We start from the raw sequence: 24383 nt of genomic DNA on the forward strand, positions 1-24383 counted from the left end.
CCAGTTCTTAGTTATTAGTTATATATGTTTTCTGCAAAGTTCTCCAAATTTTCTGCAGAGTAGGTTGGACCAGAAAGAACATGCTACATAACTGAATATCTATTAAAAATGAACTGAAGAAAAAAAATTAAATGAAAAATAATGCATGCACACTTTGTGTATAAGGTACAGTTTCAACACCCCTTCTCTGGCTCTTTCTGTAACCATAAAATAGATAATTGCTGACATGGTCCTTGGAGACTTTGCTGATGTCTAAGCAGAAAACAAGAATAACAGTTGAATATTCTGCGCATTGAATCCAGCAACAGCAGAGCAAACCAGGGTAATTGTTTAATTGATGTTTAAATAGATATTTGTTCTTTTTTTTTTTTTTAGGCCTTTCCTTATTACCAACCCTCTGTAAACATAACGTAATAATAATAATAAATAAATAAGAAACCAAACTGAGGCTCGAAAAACGCAATCCTTTTTAACTGTAAACAGGATTTCTTGCCCCGCATTTTGGAAGTTGGGAAGTTTCAATGCTTTAAAACCACAATGGCTCATCCAGGCACCAAAAAAAAAAAAATATTAGTACAAAAATAATAAAAATAATAAATCGGTGTAAATAATATTTGGTGCAAATTTAGGTTAACAGCAATATGTCCACCACAAGATGACTAGGGCCACCAAACACAGAAAAACTTGGTAATAAGCTAACATGCTCCGGTTGCCATCCACAGAAATAGCTAGGGACCCCTACTTGATTCTACCTATTTGAGAGGTATATATACAATCCTTTGAAGTGCAGGATTGGCAAGCTAGATTACCACTCTTGTACCTTCTGCTTGTCGCTCAGCACTCTACCCCTTTGGTTCTGGGAAGGCCAGCTTCCAACGCAGCGGGGATTTATGGCTGTTAAGATCCTTATTGATTATTACTACATGCCCATAATTCATCTTCAGGATTAATGTGCTTGCAGACTTTCCTCTATATCCCATGGCTCAGAAGGCAAAAGTTTTGCTGCAGGCAAAGGTCGTGTGACCTGATACAGAAAATTATGGAGTCCTGACGAATTTTCTTTCAGCTGTCGGCGCCAAGCTGTGTTTCAATGTCCACTCTGCAAATTGGGCACTTTTTGCTTGTAGCTAGCCATTGGTCTACACAGACTTGGTGAAATAAATGCATACAGGGTAAGCGCCTGCAGAACAAGAGAGATTATTTTAAACATGGGACAGGATGACAAATAGGAGACTAAACAAAATGAAGCTCAGTTTTAGTTACAGTATTCATACTATTTATTGCCGGCCATTTGCTACTCTCTAGAATGACAGAGTAGCGGATGTTTAATGACTACCAAATTTCACGAGGACCAATCTGTTGCTACTGACTTACCATCGGTTGCTACTGACAGCCAGTTGTTAGGTAGTGGCTAATGGTTTCCATTCTTCTTTGCTAGCCAACACTGAGGCTACTAATTATTGAGTGCCACTAACCCAAACCCTAAACACCAGCATCTGGCCTGGTGGAAAAAGGTAAAAAACAGCTAAACGACTTTCAAAAAAAATTTAAAACAAAGAAGTCTCGTTCCAGCCCTGTTGCTAGTTTTTACTAGCCAGCCATTACTCAGTCTATCGCTACTGGTCACACAGGGGGACGTGCACATTGTCAGGTGTTTAAGGAAGTTTAAACTTTAGATTTACTGTTACAGGAAATGTGTAGGGAAATCATGTAAGTAAAATACAGGGAGGTGTGGCTCGGGCTGCATAAACAAAAGTGAATTAACTAAGTGGCAGAGAATTAGGCAGTGAGACTGCATGGGCATGATCTATACACACAAACCACTTAATAGCAACAACTTGCAACTGTCATTTACAGATAAGACTGTAAATGAGGGGATGTGATAAAATTGTACAAATCCAACCAATACAAACATTTCTCTAGTGATCTGTTAATGGGCAGTATTATCCAGATGACATGCATTGAAATTTGTGAACAATGAATTTCTCTACAGTAGTGGAATAGTGTAAATTAATTACAAGACACAATGTGTTACATATCATGCAGCCTTATTGCCAAAATTAGATGCTTTTGACATTTACATTAACAGTTTGATTTATATATAATGTATATTTTTGGTTTCAATATTGTTTCTGCTCATTCTTGTATTTGGATATTTATACAATGGGCTGGACTTACATCCGAATTTGATGCAAAAACAAAGCAGTTATCCTTCGAATTCTCCGTAGATGGAGCGTAGGAGCAGAGCTTGTGCAAAAAGAGTTGTGTTGATTCCCCCAATCAATTCCTCAGACACAAAATATTAACAAGCCTATTTAAACTCTGGAACTACCTCAAATCATTATAGATTGTAAGCTCATTTGAGCAGGCCCTACTTTACCTATTCCTTTTTCTATCATTGTAAAGGTTTGCAGAATATGTTGACGTTATATAACTACTACTACTAATAATGCACACCATTGATTGAACAACAGACTTCGCGTAATCTACTCAGCTCTAAATCTTTTACATAATTTTCCTACTTTTTTTCTTTCTGATTCATTGTCCCTTATTTTACTTTCTTTGTTTTTGGATATTAAAACAGTGCTGTCGGGATACTCCTTTGCTTTTACGTTATTATCTAATTTTTACTTTGCTTTTTCAGTAAATCCTTGGAAAATTCAATATCTCTTGACTATAAGAGAGATAAATAGATGGATTGTAGTTACAAATGGTCAGAGATCGCTGTGATATGTTTGGCCTGTGATAGAATTTATCAATGACATTGTCATCTCGTTACAACTTGAATTTTAATGAATATGTTCCTATAATGTAGGCTAATTAAAAATAACAAACTGTTGATGTAAAATGTGCCTGTAATTAAGATAACTACACATGTAAATTATTATATAGGAAAATACAATAATGACTATCAATCATATGAGATAAGATTACAAAAGGCTAGTGTTTATAGTTCCAGACTAAGGTACAGAACGTCTGACAAGATGATAAATGTCTTTAATTGAAAGAGTGCTGCGTTATCAGGCACTAATTAGACAGGAATGAATATTTTAGGAAGTCAATACACTTCCACCAGTTTCCTCTTTGCACATACTCGTGAGATAAAAGCAAGGATTTGTTTGAGACTTGTATTTACTCCAGTGCATTAATAATGTAATTACTTCACTTGCAATCCTGCGCGTCGAATAAACAACCGTGGAGGCAGAAGGTAAAGTAAATATTGTCTGTATTGTCTGTTCTGGGAGTATGTCATCAAAAAGTTTGCAGAGGCACCAGTGCTTTGGTGGTAACCTGGAGATATCAGTCTATGAAGCTTGACATTGCAAGATTAATGAGCAAATCACGATTTAGGCGCTGTTAAAAGAACATGTTTTCTGGGTTTGCTGGTGTTACTAGCTGTAAAATGGATAGTGAAACTTGCATTGTGATTACTTTAATTACTGCAGCGCTAAATTGTCCTTAAGTCAGAACATATTTTTGATTGGTACCCAATGATAACTTGTAATTGTACACTCATTTTTTATTAATTTTGTTATCCCCAGTAAATTCAATATTATAGGGGCGACGTACAAAGGGCAGTATTGAGGCCAAATAAGATAGTTAGACAATCACAGCTAAAACCAGTTGCATGTTCTGCAATTGATCATGTCAAGGATCAGACAGCATTTTTTAATTCAATTTTTTGCAGGATGTCATTTATCATTTTCCTCCAATTTGACAAATTCCATCATTCTTACTGGGTAAATGTATATATGCTTAACATCTTTAATTAAATAATATCCTGATGGAAAGGGCCAAGTAGCCAAAAGGGTAAAGCCTGGAATTTTTGAAGGTTACACCTTGACTAATGAGAAACTAGGGTTTATAGCAGATTAACACCCAATAGAGTCACATGGCAGAAAAAAAGACACAAGGCTTACCTGACGTCCTCTCCATCTTCAAGCATAGACAGGCATATTGTGCATTTTTCGTCTGTATCTGACTCCTCCTCATCCTCTTTTGCATCTTTCCCATCATGTGGTATCCTCTATTGTACAATAAGGAACAATACAACGTTTTATGTGTGTTCCTGAAAACAACACGAAGGATCATAATGCAACTGAGTGAGGAGTGTTACTGTGCACCTCAAGAATGTTCTGTGCACCCCAAGTATTTAATGTGCACCCCAATAATGCTCTGTGCACCCAAAGTATCTACGGTGCACCCCAAAAATGTTCTGGACATCTCAAGTACTTGATCATCAGAACTCATTCATATTAAAGGAACACTATAGTTTGGGGGCAAAACTGACCCGCATCAGACTGAAGACTTTGGGGCTAAACAGTTTAAGCTCTGAAGGTAAGCCGGCGCCAGTGGTCTCCTGGTACCATAACAACTTCATTCAGATTATGTTTTTTTTATGATGTTGTCCGGAGTGTACCTTCAGGGCATCAAGGATTCTTATATAGGAGCTATTTATTCCCAGGATTTCTAATATTATTTACTTATAGCTTATATTTAACCTTGTTATCTTGCATATAGAATATAGAAGTCTTGCTGTCAGTTACGGTTATAAGCTGTGTCGTTTTCCGCAGTTAGCAGAAAGAAAGAAAGGATTCTATTTCTTCTCCTCAGCAGCAATGTGCCCTGACTGTGCCTTGAATGAACAGGATTGTGATGTTATTTATTACATCTTTATTATAAATTTAAAAGAAATGGAGCAGGAACATGTACCAGGTTAACTCAAAAGTGATTTGCATTGTTTTATTTAATAGTTTTAACAAATTCTGTATTCATGGACGAGGCTACTGAAGAAGACATGATATATTTAAGTCTTATGCCTGCTGCAAACCTAGAATGTGCTTAGATTCTCACCTTCTTATACTTGTGTGGGAATGTACAACGCTCAATGATATTCTGTACAGCTCCGCGATTCACACTCCCCAACCTATCCTCCAGCTGCAACAGCTCCTGCAAAAAAAAAAAAAAGAGATAATATTTGATTTAAGTCCCCGCTGCACCACGAACTGTACAAACAAACTTGATTCCTGAGCTTGATACTCAAGAAGAGGGTTTGGAAACTTCATCTTGTGTGAAATATTAGCTGTCTGCTAACGTGACAGGTCTTTCCAACTCTTTCAGGATTTCCGAACAACAAAGTTTCACTTCCAGATCTTTCATAACCTGATAAATGACTGAGATTTATCTCGATGGCGTTACTTTCTGATATATTGCTCTTCTGTGAAATAAAGACTTACAACTCTGTTAAGAGATGCCACTGGAGAAGAGCACTTTTTGTATTCAGACTCTTATGACATTGAGTGGACCACGTAAGATCTGTGACCACCGACAGGCCACTTATCATCCCGTGATGTTGTTTGATTACATTCTCAGTAGCAGAACAGCAACACAATAACTATCTAGCTGAAGGAATAAACAGCACAGGGCAAACTCCATGATAATCTATTGTCCTTGCATTGCTTAATTTGCAAGGACGTCCCCTGTTCTTGTCTTCCTACACACAGTTGCTAACAACTGCAGTAATCACCCGAGTTTCGGTACCTATATAGCTGAGCAGGCACGCTTGTCCCCAGCAGATACATAGGCGGCAGATATATTCATCTTATCTGATGAGTGAAGAAACTGCTGACTCAGTAATGTTCGCATTGGAATTCCATCATGTACAAAGCTATTTGTCATTACAAACCTCCTACAGTACTGTGCTTCATAAAGTTCCTCACTTGGGAGTTTATGTTTAGTTTAAGAAAACAGACTGATGCAGACTGAACATCATCAGCTCAAGAGGAGATATCAGATCCTTCTACTAAAGTTAAACAAAGTTTTTTGGGGAAATAATAACCACAAAGTATAATTTCACATATGTAACAGTGATCACACTTATAAGTGGGGAAAAGAAACACACAATTACGACAACAGCATTTGATGATAAATTATTTTCAGTGTATATTCTGAGTTACTGGCGAAACCTTCCACCCTGTAATACATATTTAACCTTAGCTACCGTATGAAATCTGTTTTCAAATATTCACAGTGACCAGGCTCAGCATCATGGCGCCACACACAGGAGTGACACACAACATATTCCTGTTTAATTGAATTTTCCCTATACATTGTGCTGACAGAATTGTATAGCAAATGTATAAATTAATATAAATGTTTTATGCTATATATAGTGTTTAGGCATAAATTAACTGGGCGCAGAGATCCCATGTAGGCCATAGATGTAGCCTTTAAAAGGCTGTCAGCAAAATAAACCCTATATATATATTCGGTATGAATTATTTGTCATGTGCCACATTTATCATCATTTGCACGACAGGCAAACTTTAAAGGCATCTATTCATAAAATATTTGTCCTATATAAGAATTGTTTAATAAATGAATTAAGAAAGTATATACATGTAATACATTTCTACGTATTAACAGAATGGAGGATATTTACATATTGTATGTAGTAACAGGTTTTAAAATTCAATGTTCCAACATTTTAAGGTAATAGAATTTGCAATTAGAATTTATCTCCTTCCTTCCTATATACTGACTTCTCATCATAAAAAGTAGGGTAACTTCCACATTTTTGGATAATAGAATATGTTATCACTAGTTCTCTATATTATGCAACAGACATATGCACTCAGTACAGCTATAGTCTCCATGCCAAGTCAACAGATCATATCTAACCCAAGGATATCATATTCATTTTCCCAAACAGAGTATTCCAGATGGTATTGCTAATCAGGACTACTTTAGGGTACTAATAACCTATGAGCTTTGTTTTTCATTACTGGCATCCTTTCTGCTCATACTGTATCTCTTACCAAGTTAATGGATCATAGCCATCTTCATGGACACCATAACAGGTTTCCAAATCTAAGTAAACCTGATGGCACTGCCGGGCATGGCCAGAGTATAGCACCAATAACTTTAGAGGAGAGCTACTCATGATTGACCCACTCTCTGATCATTCTGTATCTATCAATTGGGGTAATAGACTTATAGGTAATCAGTAGATGGGGGCAAAGAAAACTGCCAACTCAAGTGAATGTAAATTGAAAAGATATTCTACAGTAGGACCCATGACACATCAGAAATGAGTGTATCTTTGGAAGGTCATCTCTTAGAAACAAAATAATTATGGCTCAGCACTCCTTCTCAATTGAGCTCTGCTTCTTTTGTTTAGGAAGAAACTCAGTGACTACATTTTGGCCACTACAATACCTTTGTCTAGTCCTTTGCATAGCTATGTTCATCAGATTTCTTAATGCTCTTTAGTGGATTTACTGGGTTGTAAATCCAGGGTCTACTGTCTACTTTTAAAAAAAAAATTGTTGCCTGTTTTCACTACAATCCCTTTCCTCAGATGTTGAGGTTAGGACTCTATCAAATACTTTGCCCTTGGGTTTTTACGTCCAAGATGCATTATCTTGCACTTATCCACATTAAATGTCAGTTGCCACGGCTCTGACCATTTTTCTAGTTTACCTAAATCATTTGCCATTTGGCTTATCTCTCCTGGAACATCAACCCTGTTACATATTTTAGTATCATCAGCACAGTCAAAATGAGGAGGTGATTCTCCGAGATATTGTGGATTATTAACTCAGACCTCCCTATAATTAAAGAGGAATTCATTGCCATTCTAGACAGAGTAAAGGACACTGAATAGAGTATAGGGTGTTATATAAGGACAACATACCATCCTTGAGGAATCAGAGAAGCAACTGTCCTGATTGTTATGCGGCTGGATGGTAGATAAGATAATTATTAAAGGAAGAACACCTGCATACATGGATTACCGGGTGAAATTGATATGGCAGAAATCTCCTTAGGAAGCTCCTGGCTAATATTTTGCTACTGAAGCAGAATAAATCCATGCGTACTTATCATACAAGGTGACAGGAAAACCTTTTGTTTGACAGATATTGTTAATGTAAGTACTTTCCTTCAGAAATACAACAGCTCATCAGATTCTACTTGCGATTTGTCCGAGTACATTCATTCCAAGCTTATATGGGTTAAAGTGAACTGCTTTTCTGTAAAACCTAGAGGGGTTATCATGTGGATCAGTGAGGGTTTGGATGTATTTGGAAAATGTCTGTCCATTCAGAGCTTATTTAAGTAAAATTAAACAATTCTAAAATCACAGCCAACTCTTGCTGTTGAAGAATACAGATTTTGTTAAGCATGAATTCAAGTCATGCACTAACAAATCTCATCTAGGCAAAGGATGGATCACTTATTGCAATATTTAACCTATAGAATGTTGTAGAAATAAACCTAAAACATAACAATTCTTAAATGACACGATTGGGATACAGCAGTATTTTGTAAAATGTAACCATACATACAAGAGTTATATATAGAGAGGAGCACCGCCAGTTATTTTAATAACCCTCCCTTTTTAGGCATCTAACAAAATGTAAAATAACAGAGGTGATAATATATATTATCAAACATATTGTAAGCTCAGCGGATTCCCTCTCTATATGTTCATGACAAAGTTTGCCCACGTCTTGACGGTTTAGATTAAGACACACAATTATCTGTTCCTGTCAAATGACCTGACATGGGTGGGGCAGGTTGTAAACTTCCTACCCACATATTGAAGACAATATTGTAATCTTTTGTTGTTGCATACTTTGTTTGTTATCTTTTCTGGTGACAATAAATACTCCACATTGCTTTTATCAAACAAAACATAAAGGGACACTATAGTCACCCAGACCACTTCAGCTCAATGAAGTGGTCTGGGTGCCAGGTACCCTAGGTTTTAACCCTTCAGATGTAAACATAGCAGTTTCGGAAAAACATTGTTTACATTTGGGGTTAATCCAACCTCTAGTGGCTGTCTTCCTGACAGCCGCTAGAGGCGCTTCTGCGACACTGGATGCGAAATGTTTTCCTATGGACTGTTTGAATGTGAGAAATGCTTTCCTATGGACTGTTTGAATGCGCGCGCGGCTCTTGCCGCGCATGCGCATTCCGCTCCACTCAGGAGCTGACGTCGGCGGGGGAGGAGAGGTCACCAGCGCAGAGGGAGCCTGTCGCTGGATTAAGGTAAGTAAATGAAGGGGCTTTAACCCTTTCAGTGCCAAGGGAGGGTTACCCTGAGGGTGGGGAGGTATTAAGGATAACATAGGGATCCTTTAAGTGCAGGAAATTTTACATTTCATTTTAAAAGTTTGCAAATAAATCAGTAACGTTCGCTATGCTTTCAGTTAGGTTACTGTGGCCTTAAATATCAAATTCACTTTAAATTCTCACTTTGGTAAATAACCCTGTATTTAAAATGATCTTGTTTCATAATAGTGATGTTATAGTGGTTGCTTTTAAAGAGGAACTGTTGGTTCCCAGCATTTTTCATATTATGTTTAATCATCCCAATATTTAACAAATAGGTATTGGTGTGGTTATTAATGAAATGCAGAAATCCACACCTTTTTATCCTGCAAATGTTAGCTCCATCTTAGCTGCCTGTCAATTGTTATCATCTGTCCTTTGCAACTGGCAGTCACCATAGGAAAAGTATACAGAAAAGACAAGAAATGAAACACTTTTTTTTATTTCTCCTCCTCATTCACAACGTGTGCCCCCAGGGTGTACCTCGACTGAACTGGCTGCCGACAGCATTCACTAAATCCTTAGTATTAATTAAAAAGAAAACAGGCATCACATGACAAAAAGAAAAGGTTATGACCAGTTATAGGAGATTTCCAATGTTTTATTTGAGGTCTAATTTTCAGAGATGTGAGAGTTTCCCCTATGTTTCCCCTATACTAGTATCTGTCATTGAAAAGAAGGTTAATACAAGGTAACAGTGTAGTACCTCCTTCCCCTTGATATGACTGCAGATACTAAGGAATGTATAAATACATGTTTGACAGCACTGTTTTGAATTATATATTTTTAATGAATAGAAGCTAATAAACAACATAGGAATATACCTTTAAAACACACAACAGTTGTGGCTACTCCTCATGAGTATCTAGTCTTTTGAGGATGGCAAGGGGTGAAACTCATAGTACAAATATACATAAACCCAGGGCCGGCGCTACCATAAGGCGGCCCAGGCGGCCGCCTTAGGGCGCACCGGCCCTGGGGGCGCAAAATCAGGCTGACCGGAAGGAGGGAAGCGCACTGCGCTCCCCTCCAACCGACGACCTTTTGTAGCGTGGCCGAGCGCCCGGTTCTGCAGGCGCGCGAGGGAGCACTCTACCATGTGTGCTTCCTCTTCAGCTCCCTCGCGCACCGCGTAGGGATGCCGGCGCCGGAAGATGACGTCATCTTCCGGCTCCGGTATCAGTATGCGGCGCGCGAGGGAGCTGAAGAGGAAGCACACATGGGAGAGTGCTCCCTCGCGCCCGCCCGCCAGCCCGGGAGACAGCCAGCCCGGGAGACAGACAGCCAGCCAGCCACCAAGGGAGACAGCCACCAAGGGAGACAGCCACCAAGGGAGACAGCCACCAAGGGAGACAGCCAGCCAGGGAGACAGCCAGCCAAGGAGCCCAGGAGCCCAGCAGCACCACTGGACCCCAGGGAATCCCTTCAGCACTCCAAAAAGGTAAGGAGGCTGGGGGATTAAATTAAAAAAAAAACATGTGTTAGTGTTAGTGTGTGTGTGTGTGTGTGTCTGCTAGTGAGTGTCAGTGTGTGTGTCTGCTAGTGAGTGTCAGTGAGTGTGTCTGCTAGTGAGTGTCAGTGTGTGTGTCTGCTAGTGAGTGTCAGTGAGTGTCAATGAGTGTCTGCTAGTGAGTGTCAGTGTGTGTGTCTGCTAGTGTCAGTGAGTGTGTCTGCTAGTGTCAGTGAGTGTGTCTGCTAGTGAGTGTCAGTGTGTGTGTCTGCTAGTGAGTGTCAGTAAGTGTGTTACTGTGTGTCTCTTACTGAGTGTGTTTGTGTGTGTATTAGTGAGTCTGTTTGATGTCTGTTAGTGAGTGTGTGTTTGTCAGTGAGAGTGTATGTATGTCTGTCGCTGAGTGTGTCTGTTAGCTGGTGTGTATGCATCTGTTCGTGAGAGTGTGTGTGTGTCTTCAGCACTTACCTTTCTCTAGCGCCGGACTCCCTTGGCGCTGGGGATCCCTCCGCCTCTCAGCTCCGAATGCTCTTGCCGCGCATGCATTCAAACCGCCCATAGGAAAGCATTACTCAATGCTTTCCTATGGACGTTCAGTGTTTTAGAATAGCGGAAGCTCCTCTAGCGGCTGTCAGTGAGACATCCACTAGAGGCTGGATTAACCCTCGGTGAAACATAGCAGTTTCTCTGAAACTGCTATGTTTTCAGCTGCAGGGTTAAAACTAGAGGGACCTGACACCCAGACCACTTCATTGAGCTGATGTGATCTGGGTGTCTGTAGTGGTCCTTTAATTGTGTGTGCATCTGCATGCACTGGCTACATACCGCGGTCGCAGGGGTCACATCCCTGCGACCAGGTGCCCGCCGCCATGATGTCTATATGCCTGCATGTATGTCTGTGTCTGTATGTCTGTATGATTATTTCTGTGTTTGTATGAACCTTATTTTGAACGAGGGTGGGGGGCACCAAAATGCATCTTCGCCTGTGTAACTAAAAATCCTAGCACCGGTCCTGCATAAACCCCAAAGGCAGAAAAAAGTGGGTAGATGGGAGATCGTTGACTTACAGAGAATTATGGGAAATGCATTGGGAGAGATTCAAAGTTGGACAACTCTGGTATTTATTGCAATATATGTTTATTTGTAAAAGTTATAGTATATTTGGAAGAAAACAATGTTCTATAAGACCAATTAGATGACAAAAACACCACATTTGTTGACGAACTGAATTGCATGTAAGTGTAAAATTTAAAGGAGGCCTAGGCTTACTCTTTAGGCCTGTTTTACCAATTAAAAAATAAATAATACTTTTTGCTTGCGTGGCAGTATTGAGACAGAATTTACAGTCCTGCTGAGCCCGTGCTCTATTTTTGGTGCTTGGAGCAGAAGGTGATAAGGAAACCTGTTTATTATGATGGACTGACCCAGTTCAATGGTAATGTGATTGCTCCTCGCATTCCTACTGCTTTGAAAGTGCAAATACAGAACATGGCTGCTGATTCAGATAACACAGTAAAATAGCAAAATATTTACTGAGAATCCCAGGGCCTCTAACTTACGGCCTGGTGTATTAGTTCTGGTAGCGGTCTGGGTTGAGAATAGTTAATAGTTAATGAAAGTCTAGAATTAAATCTAAGATGACCCATGGCATAAAAACAGCAGATGACCCTCGACACACTGTAATAAATGTAAAGAGAAAAAAACAATGGAATGGCAATGGAAACATGCTAATTTTTATAGTGGGTGGAATGTTTTTTTTTTCTTTTTTTAAATGATCATAATTAATCCAAAAGTGGACAAAATTACCACCTGTTCCTAACAAGCAACTATTTTCTCTGTTGGGATAAACTATATTTCCTGTTAACCGTTCCTGTGAATATCAGACATCTAATGACTTGGACCAGGAATGGGTGAGGGGACACTATAGCGTTAGAAATAACAACTTGTAATGCTGTAGTGTTCTGTTCTCCACTGCTTTAGCTCTTAGTCCCCTCCAAATCTACATTTAAAAAAAAACCATGGAAAAATGGTACCTGCAGCCGCTCAATCTGCCTCTCATGACATCACACTTTTTTTTGTCTAATCCAATGCTCCTTATTTAGGACGAGAAGCACATGGGCTGCCAGCACTGTGCTCCTCCACTCAAATGGAGGGTAGCTGTGAGAACCGAGTTTGGCTTGGTTCTCGCAGCAGAATTGTTTCTAATGGATGTCAGGAAGATATTTAACCCTGTGATGTAAACATTTCTGTACTTACTAAATGGTTATGTTTAACCCCTTAAGGACCAAACTTCTGGAATAAAAGGGAATCATGACATGTCACACATGTCCTGTGTCCTTAAGGGGTTAAAGGGTTAAAATGCTAAATTAACCCCTTAAGGACACATGACATGTGTGACATGTCATGATTCCCTTTTATTCCAGAAGTTTGGTCCTTAAGGGGTTAAAGAACCGCGGTGCCCAGACCTCTTCATTGAGATGAGGTTATGTGTGTGTCTTTAGTGGTCCTTTAACCTACAGATTTATAATACCGTATTTTTCGCTCCATAAGACGCACTTTTTTTCCCCTCAAAAGTGAGGGGAAATGTCTGTGCGTCTTATGGAGCGAATATGAAGTTTTACTTACCTGTCTTGTAGCATTTCTCGGCAGCACAGGGCGCACCGCGGTACTGGAACTTGAATTTCATGTTCCGGTTTCCGGCGGGACTGAAAGGAAGTGCGCACTCAGCTCAGTGTGCGCACTTCCTTTCAGTCCCGCCGGAAACCGGAACATGAAATTCAAGTTCCAGTACCGCGGTGCGCCCTGTGCTGCCGAGAAACGCTACAAGACAGGTAAGTAATTATGGGACAAGGGGAGGGGGACAGTATGGGAGAGAAGACTATGGGGAGGGGAGGGGGGATGAAGACTATGGGGAGGGGAGGGGAGGGGAGGGGGGATGAAGACTATGGGGAGGGGAGGGAGGATGAAGACTATGGGGAGGGGAGGGGGGATGAAGACTATGGGGAGGGGAGGGGAGGGGGGATGAAGACTATGGGGAGGGGAGGGGAGGGGAGGGGGGGATGAAGACTATGGGGAGGGGAGGGGAGGGGGGATGAAGACTATGGGGAGGGGAGGGGAGGGGGGGATGAAGACTATGGGGAGGGGAGGGGGATGAAGACTATGGGGAGGGGAGGGGGGATGAAGACTATGGGAGGGGGGACACTATGGGACAGGGGAGAAAAAAAATATTCTGAACAAACTGTCCCATAGTAAGAAACACTATGGGACAGTTTGTTCAGAATATATTGTTTTCTGGGTTTCTTCCTCTAAAAACTAGGTGCGTCTTATGGTGAGGTGCGTCTTATGGAGCAAAAAATACGGTAATTTATGTAGTACCTGAAACACAGATGATCTTTAAATAGACAAGATTTGCCACCAATTAAACCAGTCAACACGTGGCCCTACCCTTCAATTATGTAGAATCAGCATTGAAAGCTTTTACCGGCTTGTTGTGAAGCGATAATTGTCATAATGTTTTGCCAACTTGCAATGGATTTCTTTATGTTCAAATTTCTAATTTAAACCATGCAATTATAAAGCATACAGAGAAAACATGTATTAATGTCTGCTAAAATAGTGTCTGTTATTTCGCAACTGTTACATTGTGTCATTTTCATTTTGGGTAGATTTAGACTTAGATATAATGTTCCGTTGCTATTTACAAATAAAAGAGAAACTCAACACCTACCTTATTAACCGCCATCTTCCATTTGATACGTGACTATACTACATACAATACCATACCTGCATCCCTTCTCTACAATGGGCTCAATAGGAAGATAAACAAGATAAGATCAATCTGTCGGAAGTCAGATCTATGGAATTCTATGTATTTTAGACACCTGACTAAGTTTATGTAGTTTATGTATACATACGTTTTTGTTTTTTTCAAACACGTGTTATCTTTTGAATTTTTTTGTTTTTATGTTTTTTATTAAACAATAAAATTGCTGCATGTCCCGCAACGAAGCATTAATGCTGTGACATAAACTGTGACAGCCGTACCATGGAGGACCACTGCTGATGGTGTGACAAAGCATGACAGCAATGCCCACCATAAAGCATGGAATGTGTCTCCACATTCACAGAGGGAAGAGACGGTGGAATACTGCCAAAGAGTAGGGAAGTCACTTGGCTGTGGAACATGTTGTGGACGATTGCTGCTGCTACCGCCTCAATACCATCAGTTAATTCTTTATGTTAAACATTTATTTATTTTACTTATAGATTAGCAATCTAGTATTGAGAGCTCTTTAGGACATTTTCGTTTATAGGTACCAAAACTAGTGTAGAAATTAAGTGACATAACTAACAATGCCAAGAACCATTTCATTCACCCAATCCTAATCTCAGTCCTCTCTTCCCACTACTTTACTGTTCTCTCCTCATTCAGGTTCCTGTTATCTCCATTTGGTATTCCTCTCCTCTGCTTCCTGCATCTTGCACGTTATCTACTAAAGTATGATTTCATAGTGAATTCAGAGTGAATTTCAAATTTTAAGCCAAAGTAGTCAAACTGAATTCTCATTTCAGTGAATAACGCCCTTAGTTAATAACCAGTAAGGCCTTTCAGAAAAAAATTCTCAGAAACAATGTTTTACATCATCCGACATAAGGGGCGGCATCTGTGCACCAAAATCGCAATGTAGTGGTTTTGGTACTTACCACTATGTATAATACCAGTAACACCAGTTACTGCCACTAGTGCACTTTACAGTTTGAGTACACACTCACTATCATTCGCTATCATGTTACTGACTCAAACTGTTAGGGTATACAGTTACTGAGAGTCGTTCACTTTGCTTGTAGGGTGCACACTTACTACCACCATTGTTGAGGCACACTTTGGGTAAACATTCACTATCATCAGTGCTTAGGTACACTGCTGCTGTCACTAGTACACATTGATGTCAGTGTAGATAGTCAGGCAACTAGAACAAATTGCTGTTAGGGTATATAGTTACTTCTACAGGTAGAATTTACTGTTATAGTATACAGTTACTGACACTAGTACAGATTGCTGTTAGTGTATACAGTTACTGACACTAGTACAGATTGCTGTTAGTGTATACAGTTACTGACACTAGTACAGATTGCTGTTAGTGTATATTATTACTGACACTAGTACAGATTGCTGTTAGTGTATACAGTTACTGACACTAGTACAGATTGCTGTTAGTGTATACAGTTACTGACACTAGTACAGATTGCTGTTAGTGTATATTATTACTGACACTAGTACAGATTGCTGTTAGTGTATACAGTTACTGACACTAGTACAGATTGCTGTTAGTGTATACCGTTACTGACACTAGTACAGATTGCTGTTAGTGTATACAGTTACTGACACTAGTACAGATTGCTGTTGGTGTATACAGTTACTGATACTAGTACAGACTGCTGTTAGTGTATACCGTTACTGACACTAGTACAGATTGCTGTTAGTGTATACAGTTACTGACACTAGTACAGATTGCTGTTAGTGTATACCGTTACTGACACTAGTACAGATTGCTGTTATAGTATACAGTTACTGACACCAGTACAGATTGCTGTTAGTGTATACAGTTACTGACACTAGTACAGATTGCTGTTAGTGTATACAGTTACTGACACCAGTACAGATTGCTGTTAGTGTATATTATTACTGACACTAGTACAGATTGCTGTTAGTGTATACAGTTACTGACACTAGTACAGATTGCTGTTAGTGTATACAGTTACTGACACTAGTACAGATTGCTGTTAGTGTATACAGTTACTGACACTAGTACAGATTGCTGTTAGTGTATACAGTTACTGATACTAGAACAGACTGCTGTTAGTGTATACAGTTACTGACACTAGTACATATTGCTGTTAGTGTATATTATTACTGACACTAGTACAGATTGCTGTTAGTGTATACAGTTACTGACACTAGTACAGATTGCTGTTAGTGTATACAGTTACTGACACTAGTACAGATTGCTGTTAGTGTATACAGTTACTGACACTAGTACAGATTGCTGTTAGTGTATACAGTTACTGACACTAGTACAGATTGCTGTTAGTGTACACAGTTACTGACACTAGTACAGACTGCTGTTAGTGTATACAGTTACTGACACTAGTACAGATTGCTGTTAGTGTATACAGTTACTGACACTAGTACAGATTGCTGTTAGTGTATACAGTTACTGACACTAGTACAGATTGCTGTTAGGTTGTAATGGATTCTATAATAGGGTGAACCTTGTCACTCTGTAATGTTTAATGGTTTAATTCTAGAAATGCCAGAATTAGAAGCAGCAGAAAGATTCCTACTCACTTCATAGCTTTCCCTCACAGCAGACGTGTGTCGCGCCGGACTGAGACCCTGGAGGGCAAGAAGGTGGAGCTGCGGATAAGGGTAATTTCTGATTTCATGGACAACCTTTCAAAACAAACAAGAGAAACAGTTAATAAAGATATCATCAGTGTGGCCTATTTAGGGAGCACGTCCACTCCAAGAGTCTAAGGGGTTCAATGGACCATTGGTTAGTTTGGGTCAAATATCCTCTGCTGTCCGTTGGTGGAAATAAAATCCTAAATTATAAAATGTCACAGAACTGTACGTGTTCTGTTTTGGAAGACATAATGATATTTACCATAATGTACTGAACGTAATGATAACAGCTCATATTTATATTTTGTTTGGTCAACTAACAGTGTTAGTTGTGTTGCTGTGGAACTTTCTTAGAGAACACATTATTGTGAGTTTTAAAGCTATGGAGAGCTAAGATACATATGATTGAAAGCTTTATTGCTGTGAAAGTCTGTTATTCACTCTGGCAGGGTTATAAAGTAGGAATTCAAAGTGAATTTGAAATTTAAAGTCAAATTAGCCAAATTGGAAAAACTCTCTAATTTAGCAATGCTTTAAATTCAGCTACTTTGTCCTCAAATTTGAAATTTTCTTTGAATTCACTTTGAATTCTCATCTTAGTAAATAATCCTGATATAGTAAATGTATTACTTTGACTATTACGTTTACAAACCTCTGCAAGACAATCATGAACAAAACACATTCATTTATCGCACTGGTAGTACAATACTGCATTTGATCCGTCAATTTCCATAAGTGTCTTCCTGCCCTATTCATTCACTTGCCGTAATTCAACTCCATTTGCCACAATTCATCTCCATCTAGCCATACATTTACCCATCACATAACGCACCTTCACCACACCTCATCTTATCATATATTGTCAAGTTGTTACAATTCAACATTTGCCAGTCATAACTCAACTCTTACTTGAAATATTTGCATAAACATTCACAATTCGTCCTACAACTGCCATAATTACACTTCCATTAGCAATTATTTATCCCACTTAAAATATCTAAATAAAGATTTGAAATCCATTCTTATCCCACATACAATAATCCATCCCTTACGGCCTGCCACTTCCATCGAGGATGATATGCTTCCACATGGTGTATTCATGCTACCATAGAATATACTAATCAACAAATGTCTTACATTCCATATGTTCTCTTATCACAGAATGCTATCTCATGTAAAATCAGGGAACAAAGTCAGCCAAACATTCTGTGGGATAGCCATACGTGGCAGGTGGGCTTACCTCTAATGGATATTGGAGTGGAACAAAAATCTCCATTTATATAAATATGCACAGGGATTTGAGATAGTGTGCAAGTCACTTTTTTTCTTTGGTTTTTATTGTGTGTATTGGGGCTGATGTGTACTATGCTGCCACCCAGGAGTAGTGGGAGTTTGAGTTATTTTTATGTATCTGGGATAACCATATTTGAATTGAGAAAACAACATTTGTACCATCTTTGGAGTGGAGTGGAGTGCTATGACCCTTCATAAGAAAAAATAATAAAATAAATAGAGGCTGAGAGAATAGAGTAATTTATAAATACAGGACAGTGCCCAGTAGGGGTGTATGGTTCTATATTATACCTATAATATTACACTGTTGGTTGATGGTTTATATATTTTTGGTATACAACCTTATTGATGGTGAAAACTCGAAATAGCTTTGATTGCATTTGCCTTCACTTTACTGATTTGTGATATAGGTGAGTTTAAAGCAGCATTGTCACCGTCTGGGGCGGCCAGGGGCAGGCAAAGGTGAGGTTATACTTACCTGAACCTGTCCTCGCGGGCAACGCCATCATCTGCCGACGGGTCCTCTTCCGCTCCAGGCACTTCAGTCCACTTGTTATTAGAAAACTATTGATGCTCTAGTAGCAGTAGTGGATCTTTGTGATTTCTGTGGGATCTCCTGTTCTCCATGATGTGGGAGAATAATAACACATATGTATCCTCCTATACCAGGGTATTGGCAACCTTCAGCACCCTAGATGTTGTGGACTGCATCTCCCCTGATGCCTTGCCAGCATTATGGCTGTGGGAGCATTTTGGGAGTTGTAGTCCATCACATCTCAGTTTCAAAGGTTGCCTACCTCGTCCCAAATTATGACACCTAGAGTTAGCACATGTAAAAAATCATGGTTACAAATACAGACATTAATCCACCATTATGACCTTTTAGATAACTGAAAAGTCTCTCTGAAAGAGCCTTGTGATTTTTATGGAAGACAAAGTGATCTCATGTAAAAGGCTCTCATCTACATACTAACAGTGTTGTTGTGGCAGCAATATAGTTATCAGTGTTCCTTGATTTGGAATCTTCATTAAAAAAAAAAAAAAAAAAGACAAAATGGAACCAAATACATGCCAAGCGATAAGCAAGGCACAAATGTGTTGCTCACCCTCAGGCTCTCGAGTGGTTAACAGTTTATTTTCTCGGATTGCAATACATGGGGCTGAGAGCAACATAACTATCAAAGCAAAACATGAATGCTCAATGTGAAAGGCCCTAAAGCACATACGCAGCAAATACCCAAGAAAACGAGATGTCTAAAGTGCTCTGCAAAATCAGATAAAGGGCATCTCTGCAGGAGCTGCGGTAACCACTGTTTTCTTTAACTTTCAATTGTGCACTACTTGCTAGGATAGAAAATACTGTAAGAGCTAGCGCAGGTCGGATGCTTCTGGAGGTGACCTACAGTTACATTTTGCCTTAAGAATAAGTGCCTGGTGTTTGAAAAACAGATTAGCTGAAGTGTTGAAGAGCATGTACAGAGGAAAAATAGTGTTGCAACCTAATCTTACAAGAGACTGGCCAGCCAAAGGTCGATACAATGTCACAACCTGCCAATTTGTTTCACTCCCCCCCCCCCCCCCCCCCCCCCCCCCCGCACAGTTCCTACTTGGGGATCTATTGCATATTCTATATCTCATAATAAAATCTATATCTCATAATAAAATTAGGTAAATGTGTACAGTAAAGCTTAGCAAATTAGCATTTGCATACAGTTTTAATTTCAAAAACATTTCATACACTAACAGCAAAGTAATGTAAACTTTGCAGCGAAAGGCAGTGTTAAAATATACGGCAATGTTATCATCAAATGTTGTTAACATTAATTAGGAATGTAAATTACAAGAATCACATCTGACAGGTAGAGGCTAAAAAAGGATCAATTACCAATAATAGCTGGGAGGAAGTGCTCTGACCACCATTTTGTAAGAGAGCACAGGCAGCTGTAATGGAGGATAGTGGAAGTGATTTATTTAAATATTGTATGTTAACGTGACAGATTTTTAGCACAATTATATTTATTTATATCATTAATTTATGAGGCGGTTTTCATCTTAATTTGTTTTTGTCCAAAGTGCTTCCATTAAGAAATAGCTGAAAATGTTCAAATTAGTCAACATTCTATCCATTAAGAGCTCAAATTTGCGGATGGTGCAATATTCTGTTAGTACACCTGGTCATTTGATAATAATGACTAAAATGCGTCACTCCACTTCAAATAACATATGAAAGGAGACATTCCTGGCTGGCCTAGCTCCAATCCCATAATATGAAAATAAAATACGACTGAAAACTTTAATACATTTTGTCCACTTTTTCCAGTCACAAAAGAAGGGGCCTTTGGAGTTTTTGTCAAGTGAAATGCATTATCTCACTGTCAGAAAATCAGAGTGAAACAATTGTGGTAAAAATTTCCACAAATAAATAGAATTAAATGTAATAACAGGATTGGAAGGATTAGAACGTATGAGAAATCAATGATTTACTTAGAAAATCAGGGTTACAATAAATTAAGTAGGTTGAAATATAAAACAGAATAAGGGCATTATACCACCTTACAGAACAAAATTAATGGCATAAAAAAACAGGTCTTGATCCTTGACAAATTATACAGGGTGGATCAGCGCTAATAAATTGCAGCAGAATAATCAGAATCTATCTGATGAAAACTTGTATAGTTTTCTTGATCCTTAACTAGACATTGAGTCTTGAGTCTTGCTGCTCCAGAGCACTGCAGACATCATTCAAGTGGTAAGTGCCCATTGTACACAAAAAAAGCATAATGCAAACTGGGGGTGGGGGAGAGAGAGAGGTAGGAATGGGACACCTGGAGGGGGGTGGGGGGACAGGTAACAATTGGATACATGAGAGGAGGGGGAAAGTGGAAGGGTATGGGACACAGGGAGAGGAGAGGGGAGAGAGGTAAAAATGGGACACAGGGAGAGGAGTGGGGAGAAATGGAGCATATTGACACAGAAAGTGGAGGGGAGAGAGTGAGAAATGGGACTCCTGGAGGGGGGGAGAGATAGGAAGGAAGTGGGAGAGGGAGAAATTGGTCACATGGAGGGGGCTGGAAGGGAGGAAAGTATGGGAAACATAGAGGGGCTGAGGGGAGAGGAGGGCATGGGACACATGGAGGAGGTGAGGTGGCAGAGGGAATGGGACACATAGAGGGGCAGAGGGAATGAGACACATGGAGGGGCTTTGGAGTCGAGGGAATGAGACAAATGTGGGGGCCTGAGCGCGGGAATGAGACACAGGGGATGTGGGGGGGTGTGAATGAGACATCAAAGGATGGGGCCCCAGTGGAATTTTCGCACCGGGGGCCCAGTAGATTCGAGTTACGCCTAAAACACTCCCAGAGTTCCTTATAAAATATGCAAATAAATACAAACTGAATTCTGAAGTTTTAGCTATCCAAACCACATTCCTATAATATTTATCTAGGAATATATGTCATGAATTATGCAAAATAAGTCAGCTAACAAATATCACATAAAATACTCAACACTTGCTGATAGGTATGTACCCAGGGAACACACAGCAACAAGGGTATTTTAATAATTTTTCTATTACAGCTATTTTGATCTTATAACATTCAGGGTTCTGATAGCAAAATTACCAATTAGGGTCATCATTGATTCAACTTAGCTTAATCTGATCTTACCCTCCCTTTTCACCTTAAGTAACTATAAAATAGATAAAGCTTTTTGCGTTTCAGTGCAGGCCTGAGGCTTCTCATTCTGCTCTCAATATTATCTGTTCATTATACCTTTTATCTGCCAAGTTGTCCCACAAGATGCCTTCATTCTCTACCTATTAACCTTTGATAAAACCTTTCCTGAACTCGGGAGCCATATACCACGTTTCCATAAATTAGACTCACTCTGTATGAATTTTTAGCCAAGTCTTTCTGTCACTGTGCTGCACATGATGTTCCTTCCAGTTTCTATGCATTATCCTATTTCCTCTATTTTGGCAATCTCTTGGAGCACGTTGCTCACAAATAACTAGGCACCTTCATATTTGCCTATTCTCATCTCTCATCTATCTAATCCAGCTTTCAACCTGCTCCCTGAGCAGAAACTGCCCCCCTTCTCTATCGATAACTTTTTCGAACAATTATAACATTCCAAACTCTCATTTAGTTTTAGTATACTTTGATACGCTTGTTTTAAAAAACACTTTATTTAAGCATGGACAGGAATACACAGATGGGTCAAAAGGTCCTTGAATCAGGATAACATCGCACAATAATATGTAATTCTGTACCGCAATATTTATATAGGAGTAAATTAGCATATTCAAGAAAGTAAAGTATAAATCAGCAAAATAAAAGGAAGAAAGAAGCCATAATAAGAAGAACGGAAAAAGAAGGGTCACCTGCTGTAGATCATCAAGTTTAGGATATAGTACGCACCATTCCGCCTGAGGTATAAATCTTTTGATACATTTGATGACCTTACCCATCTCCCTACTCTGGCAAAACTTGGTATCACCAGACCACTCATGGCTCTCATCCTACCTTTCTGGGTGCTCCTACATAGTCTTTTTCAACAATGTATCCTCATCACCCATCCCTCTTTCAGTTGATGTACCACAAGGCTCAGTTCTTGGACTCCCCACTGCATGCAGAATAGCCCACTTATGTGATATTTAAAACATTTAAATAGTAGTATCATTTTTTTATGCCTTCAGCCTTCACTAAAAGTGTGTGGTTTAGGCTTTATTTAATATTTCTGATTTGATCTTGACAGAATATTATTCTGAAACATTGAGGTCTAAACAAGTCCCACATTCGGTGCAATTATCAACTACATCTCATCGGTTATGAGTGACATTATTCCTGTAATTTCATTCCAATGCTCCTAAAATGTACGAGCAATATTTCTATGCTGTTTCTGCCTATTGTGCAGAGTTATGATAGTGCTTTAACATTTTTTATTAAAATTACAATAATGAAATCTTACCATCTGTGTTGACGATGTGTTTCTTGGGAAATGGTGCAATCGAGGACTTGCTAAGTAATGCTGATAGTGCTGATGGACTGGCCTAACTTGGAACTGTGTGTGTGTCAATCCAGCGTCCACACTGAGGTCCCTGGAATGGGAAAAGACAGCAAAAATTTTAAGAATTACTGCTAAGAACAGGTCTCTCTTCCTCAGAGAAGAGGCAGTTCCTAATAGGAAGTGACCAGCTGTATCACCATAGCCCACTGTTACATTAGTAAACTTTAATATCACATTATTAAGAAAACTACCATTAATACATAAACAGAAGGAAAGTAATAAAACATTGCCAGCCATAAACACAGCAAGTGGGTTCAAGGGACTTGTATTTTGCTAACAGCTCCAGGCCAGCATTTACATATTGCTGGCTTATGGTTGTTTTAATAAACAAATTGTTTTACCAGGAAAAACATATTGATATTTTCTCTTTTTTTAAACAACTGCCAGGGGTAAAAAAAAAAATGTACTATTACACAAATCAATGGTTCTCATTTTATAGACTTCGGAAGGATGAAGAACTTTGTAATGGAATGCTGATGTTTCAATGGGTTCTACATATAATGCACTTAATATTTTACGTGACCATGGTGAACGTTTATTAACCTGCTAACAATGATTGAACAAATGTAATAAAACTGTCAACTTCACATTTCAGCGTTATTCTGTAACATCTAAAATTATGGGAAATGTAACCGAACAAAAGCTGGGCGACCACGGCTGGACACACATATTTTTTATATTATCTCATCCTCAAGCAGATAGCATCGTACTGTGGTTAACCATAACAGATGTACACCATTTACCAATCTGTTTGCTACCAATACTAAGTGTGTACATGTTTCGTTTTGGAATCATTTTATCTATGCAACAGGATTCACTGTATGTAGCACTGTGCCCACATACAAACCCGTGTTTACATTCTGCTGGCATTTTTGGGAAGCTGTATTTAAAAAACACAAGCAGAAGCTTTACAAATAGTTTATATTCTATAAAGATCCTTTTAAAGGTATAAGGAAATCTCAGTATTTGGTTTAAAATTGAGCAAGAACCAGGCTGTTCTTGTTTTACATTTATGGATGGAACGTTTATGAATGGAAACATTGTATA

At 39.1% G+C, this 24383-nt stretch overlaps 1 protein-coding gene across 3 annotated transcripts in view; it reads right to left on the reverse strand.

The window, feature by feature from the left end:
* Positions 1-613: 613 nt before the first annotated feature.
* Positions 614-24383, reverse strand: part of ARK2C (arkadia (RNF111) C-terminal like ring finger ubiquitin ligase 2C) — a 103297-nt gene continuing 79527 nt past the window's right edge. For 2 of the 3 annotated variants that reach the window (XM_063453885.1, XM_063453883.1), the window contains 5 exons: positions 23238-23367; positions 16920-17024; positions 4855-4950; positions 3921-4027; positions 614-1180 (listed from right to left, as the gene is read on the reverse strand). In XM_063453885.1, coding sequence (XP_063309955.1) covers positions 1063-1180; positions 3921-4027; positions 4855-4950; positions 16920-17024; positions 23238-23367 — 556 coding nt within the window. In that variant the 3' untranslated portion in view covers positions 614-1062. The remainder of the gene's footprint in view (positions 1181-3920; positions 4028-4854; positions 4951-16919; positions 17025-23237; positions 23368-24383) is intronic. The other variant, XM_063453884.1, reaches the window with a different exon arrangement.

Source organism: Pelobates fuscus, chromosome 5 (assembly GCF_036172605.1).
Source record: "Pelobates fuscus isolate aPelFus1 chromosome 5, aPelFus1.pri, whole genome shotgun sequence".
NCBI classification, from domain to species: Eukaryota; Metazoa; Chordata; class Amphibia; order Anura; family Pelobatidae; genus Pelobates; species Pelobates fuscus.